Here is a 17,270-nt window from a genome sequence, read left to right on the forward strand (position 1 = left end):
TACAAAACATACACACACACACACACACACAAACAGAAACACACTTACAAACACACACGCAGAAACACAAACACATACACACAGAAACACACACCCTCAAAGAAACACACACTCAAAAAAAAAAACACACACACACACACACACACACTCACAGACACACACGTACAATACACACACACAAACACCCTCACAAACACACACACATAGAAACACAATCACAGAAACACACACACAAACATACACACTCACACAGAAACACACACACACACTCAAAGAAACACACAGAAACACATACATAACACACACACACAAACACACTCACAAACACTCACACAAACACACACACACTCAAAGAAACACTCACAGACACACACACACACAAAAAACACGTACAAAACACACAGAAACACACTCACAAACACACACACAGACACACACACACATACACACACACACACACACACACACACAGAGACACAGACACACACACACACACTAAACACCTGTGTTCTGAAAACAACCCATAGATAGTTTATTGATTTTAATCACAATGTTGTCAGTGCAACTGTTACAGACCAAGTTGAAGACATGCCACAAATAAAACACACAAACTCATATTACACAAGTCAATGACTGCTTAAATTTGGCTTTTACCGTAGTAGGTACAAATATTTACAGGGCAAAGATACACACTATTCATTTTGGCCAGTTGCATTTTACAAAGATGTGCCTTTTCTCTGCCACTGAAGGGGATTGACGGAAGAACGCAAAAATGTGGAGGATAAACTAAACAAAGCGGGGACTTCCAGGGTTAAAAATGTAGAGTAGAAATAGTGTTTTACAATACAAACGCAGTGTATTAAGAGTAAACATGTACCAAACCCATTTCAGGTTTTTATTTCCGTCGTCGTAATAACAGGGGAAGCAGATTCATTGCTAAACGCACTTAAAAATGTATTATATTGCCCTTTTTAGTAGTATTATTACTGAAAACTAATTCACAGGCAACCATTCATGCATGTGACGACGATGTAGTGCAAAGTAAACACAAAAACTGCGATGTAAACAAAATAAATACATAAATAAATACGTTGGTCCTCATCAAGGTTATAATAGTTTTGGATTTTTCATTAGTTTTAGATTTTATTTTGTTTTGACGTCTTATTTTCAAATTCAGTTCATTTTATTTAGTTTTTAAAGGGTAGAGTTACTAGCTTTATAAGGGTCTATAGTTTGAAATTGCTTAGGTTTAGTTCAGTTTTTTTGTAAATAAAAGGATATTTGTTAGGTGCAAGATTTAAAATCATCAAAATAAATATTGTTTAATAAAAACTCAACCAAAGATAGGCTACGTTTTGTTTTGGTTTTTTGACACGAGAACACTACCATCTACCCATCCTCAAATTCAAATACAACAGCCCACAAGATAGCAGCCCTAAGTACATCATGTGTGCAAGGCTGCTTCTGAGGTTAGATACACAGTAGTGATGGGAAGTTCAGATCTTTAATGGATCTTTTGTAACAATCTTCCCATGTGTCAAGAGTTCACACTCAGATAATACTTGACTATTTCAGCAGGTTTGGCATGCTGTCCCGGGAGAGAACCCTGAGCTCAAAGATAGATGAGCCCAAGGCTCCCGCCTGGTCAATAAGCATTAGGAGGGATACGAGATCAGGTAGTTCTCGATAACTTCCCATGAGTAGACCACTAATTGCGCCAGTTGTACGTAGTAGGTGGAGGAAACCCGAGTACCAGAGGAAAACCCAGGCGAACACGAGGAGAACATGCAAACTCCGCACAGAGAGTGTCGACTGGCTCAGCTAATGTTTGGGCCAACGACAATTTTAAATTTAGAATCATCCGATTGGCTAATTAGTGATTAGTGATAGGGATCATCTGTAGTCAATCTTATCACGTGCTCCTATCGAAATTAGTTTGTGAAACTTCACTTGGACTTAACATACAGTTGAAGTCAGAATTATTAGCCCCCCTTTGAATTAATTAATTATTATTATTATTATTATTATTATTATTATTATTTATTATTTATTTGAAATATTTCCCAAATAATGTTTAATGGAAATCTGATAATATTTTTTCTTCTATAGAAAGTCGTATTTGTTTTATTTCGGCTAGAATGAAATCAGTTTTACATTTTTTTAAACACCATTTTAAGGTCAAAGTTTATTGCCTCTTTAGGCAAGTTTTTTTCGATAGTCTACAGAACAAACCATTGTTATACACTAACTTGCCTAATTACCCTAACCTGCCTAGTTAACCTAATTAACCTAGTTAAGCCTTTAAATGTCACTTTAAGCTGTATAGAAGTGTCTTGAAAAATATCTAGTCAAATATTAATTACTTTCATCATGGCAAAGATAAAATAAATCAGTTTTTAGAAATGATTTATTAAAACTATTACGTTTACAAATGTTTTGAAGAAATCTTCTCACCTGATAATTCTGACTTCAACTGTATCAAAAATATATAGTCAGCAATTATAATTTCAATCAGTTACAACATCACCATGATCTGAAAAGTTTCTTACAGTAAAGTTTTGCAACCCAACTGAATCATGATTCACTTATTTAAATTCCACTACAATTTTCTGCTATGAAATAAACTTACGTTTCGCAAGATCCTCTTATTTAAGCCCTCGGTTTACCTGCGATGCAGTTTAGTTCAGTAACAGCAGGCTGTCATGTACTGCTTGTGTTCGATTCACCCTCGGCTGAATCACGTATGCGCAGTATTATCAGTTCACCGCTTCTCAAATCTGAGCTCAGTGCGCTGTTCTAATAACTGAATAACTCAGTATATATTGGTTTATTTCGAGTCAGAGGGGAAAAGTAGTGTGTGAATATGTGCTTAACATTACCTGAGACGCGAATCGTTTCAAATGATTCTGTTTGTTGAATTAGTTTAACTGGTTCAGCAAGAAGATCCGGTTAAAATTAATGATTTGCGATCACTAATACGGAAATAAAACCCATTATAGGCACAAACGTGTTAAATTAATATTTTTAAGTGTCTGCTAGAGTCGTATTTAAGTTGTCACTGTGCTGCTGTCACGTCCAGCCGTTGTTTTTGTCACGGGACAATAGCGAGGATGACTAGAGGAGGACCGGCTTGATCTTGCCAACGGCATAAGGATTACAGACTCTGAGGTGCCGTACAGGTCAAACACCTGTCATAAAACTGGCAGTGCAAAGCAAATAGATTTACTTCTATGAGGCTTACAGTATGTATTAAATACATGTACAAAGACAAAAACGACGTTTTGCTATAATTTTTGTTGAAATGTTTTTCAATTGAAGTTTTCGTTTTTTCATTTGTTTTCGTTAACTATAATAACCTTGCTCCTCGTGTTTGTGCAAAAAAGAAATAGTGAATCCAACAAAGACGAAGGCGGAAACCGAAAGCATTTACAACACACAGTTTTTAAGAGGAAACATGCACCCGAGGGAGGACATCTAAAGGGACGGATGAGCAACGAATGTCAATCTCACACATTAGTATTGTTATCGATACTATCATTTATATAAGGCCTCCCTTGTATTATTCGTCAAGGTTGCCGAAATGAAGTTTTTTTTTGTACACTTAGGACATGCATGCAAATAACTTTTACATTTATATTCTCAAGTACAAGCACGTTTGGAAGGAGGGCTGCATAAACCTCAGGGCCCTCCTTTCTTTTAATTTCAGAGTATTGAAGTTCAACAGACTGATTTTTCATCGTTACATTTAAGTGTGACGTGTTTGGGTGTCCAAAACTCAGAATACGGCAGTGTGTGTGTGTGTGTTCGCGAGTATTGCGGCTAGAAATGAAATACAGCAGAGCACTTCACTGACGATGGATGCGTGAAAAAACAACCAGACTGGTTTTAATTTATACGTCGTCTCGCGTTGTTTTTAATGCATGTCGCAAATTAAACGGATATACTCTAAACTCTTTTAGCGTTTAACATTCTCATGCATACTAGTTGTCGGATCACAAGAATAAAAGTTCGTTTAAAAGTAGTCCAGTGACTCTGGGTGGAAAATGAGCGTGGATCAGTCCGGGTCATGCTAGCATGCGCGTCCTCACTTCTGCATGTCGCACTGCAACAGCAGGACGATGGACGGGTCGCTCTTGGCCGCCTCTTTGAACTCGTCTAGTGTGATCTGGTCGTCGTTGTTTTTATCCATCTTGCTGAAGATCCGGTCCACTCTCTGCTCGGGTGTCAGACCATCCTCGTTCATCTTCATCATGATCACCGTGCCCACCATCTTATATATCGCCTTTCGCACAAACAGGAGAAAACATTTACATTTAATGACACCATCACACTATAAAAAAGTGATTATTTATTTCACTTGTAAACCTATTGCTTTTAAAATGATTAGTTGACTTTACGTGAAAAGAGTAAGTAAATATGTTCCTTTTAAAAGAATTTGTTTGTTTACTTAAAATAAGTGAGTAAACATGTTGCTTTTAAAGCGATTAGTTGACTTAACTCTAAAATAAGTGAGTAAACCTGTTGCTTTTTAAGCAATTAGTTGACTTTACTTAAAATAAGTGAGTAAACTCGTTGCTTTTAAAGCGAATAGTTGACTTTACTCTGAAACAAGTGAGTAAACATGTTGCTTTTAAAGCGAATAGATGACTTTATTTTAAATAAGTGAGTAAACCTGTTGCTTTTAAAGCGAATAGATGACTTTATTTTAAATAAGTGAGTAAACCTGTTGCTTTTAAAGCGAATAGTTTACTTTATTTCAAATAAGTGAGTAAGCCTGTTACTTTTAGAGCGAATACACTGAAAAAAGTGTTGCATGGAGAACTGTTGCAAACAATTTATTTGTGTTGAATTTAAACAATCAAATTAAATTGAATAATGTTCAACTTAATTAGTTTATTTAAATTTAACACAATTAAATTGTTTACAACCACTTAACGTAAAAAAATTAAGTAAATCCAAGGAATCATCTTTGAATTATTTTTTTCAGTGTAGTTGACTTTACTTGAAATAACTGAGTAAACCGGTTACTTTTAAAGCGATTAGTTGACTTTACTTGAAATAAGTGAGTAAACCTGTTGCTTTTAAAGCGATTAGTTGACTTTACTTGAAATAAGTGAGTAAACCTGTTACTTTTATAGCGAATAGTTGACTTTACTTGAAATAAGTTAGTAAACATGTTGCTTTTTAAGCAATTAGTTGACTTTACTTAAAATAAGTGAGTAAACTCGTTGCTTTTAAAGCGAATAGTTGACTTTACTTGAAATAAGTGAGTAAACCTGTTGCTTTTAAAGCGAATAGTTGACTTTACTTGAAATAAGTGAGTAAACCTGTTGCTTTTAAAGCGATTAGTTGACTTTATTTTCCATAAGTGAGTAAACTTGTTGCTTTTATAGCGAATAGTTGACTTTATTTTCCATAAGTGAGTAAAACTGTTGCTTTTAAAGTGAATATTTGACTTTACTTGAAATAACTAAGTAAACAGGTTGCTTTTAAAGCGATTAGTTGACTTTACTGAAAATAAGTGAGTAATCTTGTTGCTTTTAAATGAGTAAACCTGTAGTAATTTGGAACTGTAGCTTAATTTTTATAATTATTAAGATACTTTACTTGCACATGATTTACTTAAAACTTGTAAGATAACGGGTTCTCTCATTTTTTAAGGAAAGTCAAGTAATCTTTTTAAAAGCTACAGGTTTACTCACTTATTTTAAGTAAAGTCAACTAATCGCTGTTCACTGTGCAAAAGGCGTGTAGATTGCTTAAAATATGCTTCTATCATAGAATTCAGGAATTAATACTTGATTACTCAATACTTCAATCTAATGGCTATTCTTAACTACAGTATTTAATGTTTTGGAGAATTGTTTGCAAATTTGTGTGGATTTGTGTAACAAATAAAATCATCTGTGATTTTTGCAATTAGTGCTTTCCATAAATAAATAATTTTTTAAATAAATCTGCTTAAACTGTAAAGGTGATAAGTATTTAGTCATGAGAATTATTTGAAATGATCGTATGGGGAGTTTTCTTAAATCTGTTGTAATCTGAAGATTTTTTGGATTTATTTGTTATTTTATTTCATGTTTATTGATCAAATATCAAAACAATGGGACTCTGTAAGCCTCATAAATAAGATTTTAAAATAAAATTAACCACTTTTTTGTTTTTAATATTGAAGAACTCAATATTATTTGATCATACAAATAAGTGTATTCAGTTTATTGTTATATTGTTTTTATTATATTACTTTTATTAAATAAAAGCAATAACTGGCAATGAATTTCCAGCTTTGTAACTCATTCTGATCTTTATTTCTTTGCTTAATTCTTAAGACTCAAATATAAAAATCCTGTTACAATGTCTTACATTTGAGCTGCAAATATAGCAAACCTCATACAAAAAATAATTATATGTTTACAACTTTTTTAAAAGAATGAGGACTATTTTTTTTTAATTGTTACTCACTAACTGAAAATAAAAGCACTAAATAAAGATGCATTCACTTTATTACACTGTAAACCCCAACAGTCAACTTTATCAAAGGAAACTAAGTGTATTTAACTCAAAATTGACTGAAAGTTAATTCTACTCATATGGAAAGAGTTTTGGACTCAGCGTTGAAAGTAATGAGTTAATTAAGTACCTCATACTTCAACTTGGATGGAGTAAGTTTACAGCACTCATATAGATTAGTTTAACTCAAATGGTTTGTAGCAATCAGTTTCCTTAAACGGTTTGAGTTCTCTTAACCTATTGGGTTTTGCCGTACTCTGTTGGTTTGACCTAATTTAATGGTTTTACTCTGCTCAAATTGCTTCGTTTACTTAAATGGATTAAGTTCACAGTACTCATTAGGATTACTTTTAGAACTTAAATGATTTGTTGCAATCGGTTTACTCAAATAGCTTAAGTTGCCTTAACATATTGGGTTTTACAGTGTACAACAGTGTATTTGCAAACCTTACATAAAATTAATTGATCTCCTTCACTATTAAAGCATTAGATCATATTGTATTGTTTATGTTCTTAGATAACTCTAAATTAACTCTTAATTGGAAATAAAAGTACTCATTAAGGAAGAATCTGCAGCTTTGTTTCCCAGGCTGCCATGGTTTATGTGTTTATTAATGTATATATCATAAGTCAAAATTTAAGTTATGTCCTAAATTAGAGTTTAGTAAAATAAAGAAGCTTCATCTTTTTTTTATTTATTTTTATTATAAATACTATGAGATGAAAACAAATTTAGTGGAAATAAATGCACTAATTAGTGACATTTAGATTTGTAATATACAGTTGAAGTCAGAATTATTAGCCCCCTTTTGATTTTTTTGTTTTTTTGTTTTTAAATATTTCCAAAATGATGTTTAACAGAGCAAGAAAATTCTCACAGTATGTCTGATAACATTTTTTCTTCTAGCAAAAGTCTTATTTGATTTATTTTGGCAAGAATAAAAGCAGTTTTTAATTTTTGAAACACCATTTTAAGGTTAAAACTATTAGCCCCTTTAAGCTAATTCTTTTTTCGACTGTCTTCAGAACAAAACATTGTTATACAATAACTTGGTAACTTAATTACCCTAACCTGCCTAGTTAACCTAATTAACCTAGTTAAGCCTTTAAACGTCACTTTAAGCTGTATAAAAGTGTCTTGAAAAATATCTAGTCAAATATTATTTACTGTCATCATGGCAAAGATAAAATAAATCAGTTATTACAAATGATTTATTAAACTATTGTGTTTAGAAATGTGTTGAAAAAAAATCTTCTCTCCGTTAAACAGAAATTGGGAAAAAACTAAACAGGGGGGTGAATAATTCTGACTTTAACTGTATATGTGTTACATTAGACTGTATTAGAGATGTTCATACAAAGAGTTTTCCTAAAGGTATCATAAATAAAAGCACAAATATGTATAAAAAGAGCCTCTAATTGACTGTTGGCAGCACAAATCCTCATATAGAATAAATAGAAAATCCATCAGCTCATGCATTATTTAGTTTGCCCTCCTGCTGCTCTGGTTCTGCACCCTATTTGTGGAAAGTGCTTGTTTAAAGGGCTGCAGATGAGTGTGTTTGTGCACCTCTATGATCTCCAGCATCTCCACTCGAGTGATCTTGCCGTCTCCGTCCAGGTCATACATGTTAAAAGCCCAGTTGAGCTTCTGTTCAAAGCTTCCCCGTGACGTGATGGACAGGGCGCAGATGAACTCTCTGAAGTCAATCGTGCCGTCGCTGTTCTTGTCAAAGGTCCTGAATGCGTGCTGAGCGAACTTGGATGCGTCGCCGTAGGGGAAAAACTGCATGAAACAAAAGAGATTTCAATTGGCTGAGTCATTTGCCAATGCCTCAGTCTTTCACCAAGGTTTCAAAGTACATATGAAATCGAAATTGATTTTGTTAGCTCACATTGTTAGTTTTGTGGTGAACAATTCATCTGTGCATGTCATTAGGAAATAAATAGTTTGACCTTATAATTTAAAATTAAAACCTGAAAATGCGCTTCCTGTCTACAGTTCTCTGATTGTGTCTGCCCCCCGTCCCCCAACCCCCCAAACAACAAACAGAAATGGTGAGGAGTCGTCGTCCCCATCTTTCTGATTGAAATGCCTACTTTAGTACCTTCAGTCAGCTCTCAGTAGAAAGAAATAAGCCACACCCACTGTTTTCTCATTTAATATTTTGTTACTCCAGGAACACAATATAGAAAAAGAACATGGTTGCAGCTTTCAGTTATGCAGTTTATAGTAAAGCAATCTGGAATGCTTAACTATATTAAATGCTGACTTGTTTTGAACCTAATTGGACTAGTGCAGTTTTTGGGTTGCATTTTTAAGTTATATTTTTAATGCAACCATTTGGTTGGTACACTATAAAAAGTTATTTGGTGCTTAAAAGTGATTAAGCAATTATTTGACTTGACTTAAAAATATTGAGTAAACTTGTTGTATTTAAAGCGATTAGTTGAATTTACTTTAAGTGAGTTAACCAGTTGCTTTTAAAGGAATTAGTTGACTTTATTGTGAGTTAGCCATTTGCTTTTAAAATTATTAGTTAAATTTAGTTTTAATCCTTTGTTTTGGAAGTGATTAGTTGACTTTGAAAGCAATGGGTTTACTCACTTTTTACGTAAAGCGATTAGTTGACTTTACGTAAAAAGTTAGTAAGCCCATTGCTTTTAAAGCGATTAGTTGAGTTAAAGTGAGTAAACCCTTTACTTTTAAAGTGATTAGTTTACTATTTAAACTGAGTAAACTCTTTGTTTCGGAAGCAATTAGTTGACTTTATGTTAAAAAAAGTGACTAAACCTATTGCTTTTAAAGCGATTAGTTGAGTTGAAGTGAGTAAACCTGTTGCTTTAAAATTGATTTGTTGAGTTAAATAGAGTAAACCCGTTGATATTAAAGCGATTAGTTGACTTTACTTAAAGTAAACCTATTGCTTGTAAAGAGATTAGTTATGTTAAAGTGAGCAAACCCATTGCTTTTAAAGCGATTAGTTGAGTAAAAGTGAGTAAACCCGTTGCTTTTAAAGCGATTAGTTGACTTTACTTAATGTGAATAAACCCGTTGCTTTTAAAGTGAAAAGTAGACTTAAATGTAAACCATTTTCTTTTAAAGTGATTAATTGACTTTAGTTTCTGTTCCTAAACTGATTGAACCCTTTGTTTTAGAAGAGTTGTCTTTATGTAAAAAGAGAGTAAACTGATTAGTTGACTTTAAAAGCAAAGGGTTTACTCACTTTTTAAAGTAAACGAATCACTTGACTTTAGTGTGAGGAATTCACTTTAAATAAAAGGCAACTTGAATTCTAAAAACTCTTGTTACATTAATAATTTGTGTGTGAATCATGGAAAACTCATTATTTTCTGAGTTAAAGTTGACATTTTGTAGGGGAAAACCCTTCTTGTTTTAATTCTTCTAAACCCCTTTTTATTCTTGACCCATATATAAAATAAATGCATTTGTTTTGTTCTGACTGCTTAGAATCATTCTTTTAACAAATCACTGAAATGCTAAGAACAGCCTAGCAACTGCACAGCAACTCCCTAGCAACCACGAATTATGAAATATGAAATTATGCTTAGAGGATTATTGAAAATAACCATGTAAGCTCTGGAAACAAAATATAGTTGGATTAAAAAGGGTCAGCAAAAATGAGGAGAGCTTAAAAATAAAATGTTCATTCATTTATTGATTTTCCTTCAGCTTAGTCCGTTTATTCATCAGGGGTCGCCACAGAGGAATGAACTGCCAACTATTCAAGCATATGTTTTATGCTGCAGATACCCTTCCAGGTGCAACCCAGTACTGGAACACATTCATACACTCTCACATTCACACACACACTCATACACTATGGCCAGTTTATTCAATTCACCTATAGCGCATGTGTTTGGACTGTGGGGGAAATCAGAGCACTCAACACGGGAGAACATGCAGACTCCACACAAAAATGCCAACTGACTCAGTCGGGATTAGAACCAGCTACATTCTTGCTGTGAGGTGACAGTGCTAACCACTGAGCCACCGAGCCGCCTAACATACGGCAGTGAAGTTCACCTTCTAAAGCAGTCAAGCACAAACTATCATCAAAGCTGCAGTCTGTAAAATCATATTCATAGAACGACTGCGCCACAATGAGATTACAGGACCTGAGTGAAAGCACGCTGTTAGATGTACTTGTGGCCGTTGTTTGGTGCGCATTTATTCTTTAATGAATAGCTGTGGAATGAACCTGAAGCAAAAGAGCAGAACCTGCTGCGGTGCAAAATTCAGACATGAAAATCAATAATCGCTCACAAATCCCTGCTAAAGGAAAGCTTCACTCCAAAAATGAAAAACACAGCCATTAATTACATTCATGTCAGTTTAAAGCCATTTGTGGAGCACGAGAATAAAGGAGCGAGAGTGGATGTGTCTAACAAGCTCCAGAAAGGACAGAAATGTACTAAAAAAATGAGTTATACTATACATAAAATATATCAAAAGTCATCTACAGCCTCATGAGAGCTTACTGACTAAAATGCAGTCCATAATCACCAATAATCTTTGAGTGGTTGATAAATAAACCTGATTTCATTCATTTTCCTTCGGCTTAAAGCCTGGTTTATACTTCTGCGTCAAGTGATCGGTGTGACCCACATCGCATGCAACACTCATAGCTGTGCATTCATACTTCTGCGCGCTGTTTCTGTTGCTCTGCAATAACACTCCCGAAACGCTAGCTGGCGTTTATTTTCCTCTGTGTCGAGTTTCTTCACTGCTGTTTTTTCTGAACGCTTCCTTAATGTACAGATGATTCAAACTCGCTCATTTTGAGGCAGGAACAGGCGGACGTTAGGGCTGTGTATTGGCAAGGGCCTCACGATATGAAACATATAACGATACATAGGTCACGATACAATCTATTATTACAATTATTAATATAAATATTTATAATAAATAATTATATCACAATTATTAATAAAAATATTATAATAAATAATTATATCACAATTATTAATAAAAAATAATTATAATAAATAATTATATCACAATTATTAATAAAAAATAATTATAATAAATAATTATATCACAATTATTAATAAAAAATAATTAGAATAAATAATTATATCACAGTTATTAATAAAAAATTATTATAATAAATAATTATATCACAATTATTAATAAAAATAATTATAATAAATAATTATATCACAATTATTAATAAAAAATAATTATAATAAATAATTATATCACAATTATTAATATAAATATTAATATAAATATTTATAACCCCTGTAAGGTGACAGTGCTAACCACTGAGCCACCGTGTCACCCCATATATATATATATATATAAATTCTGTTTCATACATTTATACTATTTCATTTTTAGGGTTTAAATATTAGGGTTTCTTGTCATATTATGTCAAGAGTCATATTATACACAGAAATATTGTGACAATCCTAGGTTGCATAATTATTTTCAACTGTCCTCAGAATTTATTTTCATATTATTTTACATTTCCTTGCCATGGTGTTGCTACAGTTTTCTGGATGGATGCCAGATTTTCTTGTTTTTGTTTATTTTTATCTTTTTTTATTTTACAAGGCCCACTCTAAAATTAGGAAACAAACACTTCTTATCGATAGGATTTGTGAATTAATTCAGGTCTACAGTACTGACCACATTTTGAGGGGACGGATCATTAGCTATGTTTCCATTCACCTATTTTTATCTGCATTTTAGATATGCACATAAAATGGAAACAGCATGATGCACACAAGTTTTGAAAATGCACATAAAAAACCTATGCGCATAACTGAGTAGGATAAACTTTTGTTCGATAGGAAAAGATGCACATAAACTACGGTGGAAACACTTTTACTGAAAAAATTCCAGCATGTGTAAGAAAAAAGTCATGTGATTTTTGTTATAAGAGATCGTGTGATGATAAAAATGCGTGTGAATGGACAAACCAGCAGGCTGAGCACATTGTAAAACGTCTAAAATGTGGTTTTGGTCATTCTAAAACACCTTAACCATAGTGTTATTAGATTATTAATGACCTTCAGAACTGTCAAGAGCGTCTGTGCATTGCGTCCCATTCCTTTAAACGCCAACACTCATTCATTACATGTCAGCTTTTTTTCTTCTCAGGCACAGGGCATTAATTAAATAAAGAAAAGATTCACACAGCTTCTCCTACTGCAGCAAATTCTGTTTTTGCTTTTGATAAGTTTTTACTTTAGTGACTATTTTGTCCTCTTTGACTCGTTGGATGGAAACGCTGCTTTATTCGCACGTCTTTTATGTGATATTCCTGTTTTGCGTTTTGGATGAAAACAGTTAATCATTTAAATTCATCTTTCAAATCTGACTTTAAAATCGTCTGCAAAAGACAATAAATTAAACATATAATCCCAACAACAACAAAAAATCAATAACACTGCAGCCCATTTCATCTATATACAACAATCTCATGTGGCTATGGATGATAGAAAGTCATTAGTTTGCAATGTGATGCGAGTTAGTGAATGAGGACAGAATGTTCATTTTGGGTGAACTGTCTAATATTAGCTTTGAATAAATGCCAAAGTCCCTTTCAAGTAATGTCTAGTCACATGGTGGTCATATGCTGGCAGCTAGCTCTCTGCAACTCTCACACGGTCACCCACTGAAGCCTAGCAGGGCTGCACCTGGTCAGGAAAGCTAGGTTGCTGCCGGAATTGGTGTTAGTGAGACCAGCAGGTCCTAACGCCCCAGTATAGTGAAGGGGAATCTTTACTGCCCAGTGAGCGCCGTCTTTCCGATGAGACGTTAAACTGAGGTCCCGACTTTCTGTGGTTGTTAAAAATTTGGGTTAAAAGGTAGGGGTTTAATCTCTGCATCCTGGCCAAATTTGCCCACTGGCGTCTGTCCATCATGGCCTCCTAACCATCCCCATATCATAATTGGCTTCATCACTCTGTCTCCTCTCCACCTATCAGCTGGTGTGTGGTGTGCGGTCTGGCGCTACATGGCTGCTGTGGTGTCATCCAGGTGGATGCTGCACACAGGTGGTGGTTAAGGAGATTCCCCCTAATGTGTAAAGTGCTCTGAGTGTTCAGAGAAGCGCTATATAAATATGAGGAATTATTATTAATCAATATTATTATATATTTGCAACACCACCAGGCAGCTCATCCAAGACTCCCATCTAAATGATTATGGGAATCCTGAAATCAAAAACTGCTCACTTAACTCACAATTAATTTACATAAAGATAAAATCGGCAACAGAATCACAAGCAGCCCATCCTATTGCTTTTGTTGCTTAAATTTGCAGTATGCAGGATTGACACCTATTGGTTAAACTAGGTAATGCAGTCCACATTTAAAATACCTATTTTTTACCTGGCTCCAGACTAGAGGTTTTCAAAGGAGAAAAACTTACTGTAATATTGTTTTTTTCTTCTTCATATTAACAAATATGTTTATCATTCAGCATGTTTTTTTGAAAGTCATCCTATTATGTAGAGGTTAATATTAATTCCTGCCTGTGTTTTCTTTGAATTTATACCTTAATAAACCGACACAAAACATCTCTATCTACCTCTTTTGTCAAGTTTAATAATAATTTAGCTTTAATCCACAAAAGATCTCATAAGCAAAATAGGCTAACGTTACTCTGATGGGTTTATATTAGTGAGCTCACTCACTCTCTCCATTTAGGTAAATAAACATCCACTCACTGAGTTAAACAGATTAAACTAGGCATCTACTTCATTTGATAAATTAGCGTGTGTGTGTGTGTGTGTGTGTGTGTGTGTGTGAGCGATCCATGTCAGAGTGAAGCTCATTAGTATTCATGACCAATCCAAATATGGTCAATGAGGACCTTCTGATTCTAGGGGTGTATTATGGAGTAATAGATGAGCGTATAAAACCATTTCTGGAGATGTTTATTTACTTATTTAGGCATATACATACTATGTAGATATCAGACAACAAGTTTACTTATTGAACCAATGCAGTATATGGCACCTTTAAAGCTCTAAATACATGCTTTATTGAGCTACCACACAAAGATTGATAAGTATTGATAAGTAGTGTCAATAGTAACAAAAGGGTCTCGTTACAAAACCTTAAGCAAAAATAAACGATGACACTGGTGAGACATGATACAGTGCATCCAGAAAGTATTCATGGTACTACACCTTTTCCACATTTTTCAATGTTACAGCCTTTTTCCAAAATGGATTAAATTAACTTTTTTCCTCAAAGTTCTACAAACAATACCCCATAATGACAATGTGGAAAAATAGTTTTTTAAATTGTTAAAAATAAAATAAAAAGCAGAAAAATCACATGTACACAAGTATTCACAGCCTTTGCTCAATATTTTGTTGATGCACCTTTGGCAGCAATTACAGCCTCAAGTCTTTTTGAATATGATGCCACAAGCTTGGCACACCTGTCTTTGGGAATTTTTCCTCTTTGCAGCACCTCTCAAGCTCCATCAGGTGGGATGAGAAGCGACGGTGTACAGCCATATTCAGATCTCTCCAGAGATGTTCAATAGGATTCAGGTCTGGGCTCTGGCTGGACCACTCAAGGACATTCACCGAGTTGTTGTGTAGCCAATCCATTGATATTTTGATGGTGTGCTTTAGGTCAGTGGTTCTCAAACTGTGGTACGTGTACCACTAGTGGTACGCAGGATTCCTTCTAGTGGTACGCGGAGGAATGAAATATGTCATGTACATGCTACACACATTTCAAAATTTACCAAAAATGATGTATATAATATGCCATATATGAAATATAGCCTATATTTCTGAGGTAATCTGCCACGTTTTTTTTAACTGTGCAGAGTTGTAGCGGCTTTACTGGGCCAACTACGCTACTGTATTTCAATACTGCTCATTTTGGTGGTACTTGGAGAGACAATTTTTTTCTGAGGTGGTACTTGATGAAAAAAGTTTGAGAGCAACTGCTTTAGGTCATTGTCCTGCTGGAAGATGAACCGTCGCCTCAGTTTGAGGTCGAGAGCACTCTGAAGCAGGTTTTTATTCAGGATGTCTCTGTTCATTGCTGCATTCATCTTTCCCTCTATCCTGACTAGTCTTCCAGTTCCTGCTGCTGAAAAACATCCCTACAGCATGATGCTGCCACCACCATGCTTCACTGTAGGGGTGATATTATCCTGGTGATGAGCGGTGTCTGGTTTTCTCCAAATGTAAGGCCTGGCATTCACACCAAAGAGTTAAGTTTTAGTCTCATCAGAGCAGAGAATTTAGTTTCTTATGGTGTGAGAGTCCTTCAGATGCCTTTTGGCAAATTCCAGGCAGGGAGTGGCTTCAGTCTGGCCACTCTACCATACAGGCCTGAATGGTGGATTGCTGCACAGATGGTTGTCCTTCTGTAAGGTTCTCTTCTCTCCAAAAAAGAACGCTGGAGCTCAGACAGAGTGACCATTGGGGTATTGATCACCTCCCTGACTAAGCCCTTCTTCCCCGATCACTCAGCTTAGATGGCCGGCCAGCTCTAGGAAGAATCCTGATGGTTCCAAACATCTTCCAGATACGGATGATGGAGGCCGCTGTGCTAATTGGAACTTTCAGAGCAGTAGAAATTTTCTGTTACCTTCCCTAGCCTTGTGACTCGAGACAATCCTGTTTTGGAGGTCTACAGACAATTCCTTTGTCTTCATGCTTGGTTTGTGCTTTGTCATGCACTGTCAACCCTGGGACCTTATATAGACAGGTGTATGCCTTTTCAAATCACGTCCAATCAACTGAATTGACCACAGGTGAACTCCAATGAAGCTGCAGAAACATCTCAAGAATGAGCAGTGGAAACAGAATGTACCTGAGCTCAATTTAGAGTTTCTCGCCAAAGGCTGTGAATACTGATGTACATGTGATTTTCAGCTTTTTTTATTTTAAATAATTTCAAAACCTCTTTTTTCACATTGTAATTATGGGATATTGTATGTAGAATTTTGAGGAAACAAATTAATTTAATCCATTTTGTACTAAGGCTGTAACATAAAAAATGTGGAAAAAGTGAAGCGCTACAAATACTTTCCAGATGCACTGTATATCTCTACTGTTTGGTAAAAGGCTCTCACCTTCACATAGAGCTGCTGGAACTCCTCCAGGTTTAGTCGGCCGCTGGGACAGTCTTTCAGGAAACCCTTGTACCACTGCTTCAGCTCATGTTCGTTAAACTCTGTGTTCTTCACAAGATCCTCCATCACCTCAGGGGTCAGTTTGCTGTTCTGCTTTCCCATGATTACTGCATGAGGAAAGAGCGAGTACAGTATGGTTACAGAATGCTCGCAATGTTGGACTCTTTCAAGAGATCTGGGTGTAAAATTGGGGAATTGGTTTACTATACAGGCCAAGTTTAATCCCATACAAAATGACGTTGGGTATTTTGATTCTGTGATTCTTGTGATTGTGAGTGATTCTGTGGACCATACTTAAATTAAAGAACAGAGATCACGAATAATGCAGTTTATATTTATAAAACAAGCAGAGCCAATGATAACCAATAAACAGTAGGTAATCTACTGAAACACAGGTGCAAATTGGATAAGGAAAGGTTTTTTGGGCTGTTAAATGATGGTGAAATTACCAGTAAACCAACTGCAGCAAACTTAGTAATTGTAATTTCATGACTTTTATATTAATTAATTTTACATATGAAAAGGAAATTCCTACAAATAATAAAAATAACTGTTTCCCCTACTTTACAGCATTAATATTAGACACAGGTATATAGACACAGATATTTTCAAC

General features: G+C 34.9%; 2 protein-coding genes and 1 long non-coding RNA gene across 11 annotated transcripts in view; 1 reads left to right on the top strand and 2 right to left on the bottom strand.

The window, feature by feature from the left end:
• Positions 1-17,270, top strand: part of smc6 (structural maintenance of chromosomes 6) — an 87,322-nt gene that overhangs the window by 40,891 nt on the left and 29,161 nt on the right. The window lies entirely within an intron of this gene.
• Positions 2,022-17,270, bottom strand: part of vsnl1b (visinin-like 1b) — a 44,757-nt gene continuing 29,508 nt past the window's right edge. For 2 of the 4 annotated variants that reach the window (NM_001327943.1, NM_001327942.1), the window contains 3 exon segments: positions 3,948-4,282; positions 8,084-8,299; positions 16,598-16,764. In NM_001327943.1, the coding sequence (NP_001314872.1) occupies positions 4,085-4,282; positions 8,084-8,299; positions 16,598-16,759 (576 nt within the window). In that variant the 5' untranslated portion in view covers positions 16,760-16,764 and the 3' untranslated portion in view covers positions 3,948-4,084. 4 annotated transcript variants of the gene reach the window in all.
• LOC147839902 (uncharacterized) lies at positions 14,823-16,292 on the bottom strand. The gene is made up of 2 exons (XR_015513085.1): positions 15,459-16,292; positions 14,823-15,131 (listed from the first exon to the last, which is right to left on the bottom strand). It is a non-coding gene; the product is annotated as an uncharacterized LOC147839902 (long non-coding RNA).

The sequence above is a fragment of the Danio rerio genome, chromosome 17, assembly GCF_052040795.2.
Source record: "Danio rerio strain M-AB ecotype USA chromosome 17, GRCz13ab, whole genome shotgun sequence".
Taxonomy (NCBI): Eukaryota; Metazoa; Chordata; class Actinopteri; order Cypriniformes; family Danionidae; genus Danio; species Danio rerio.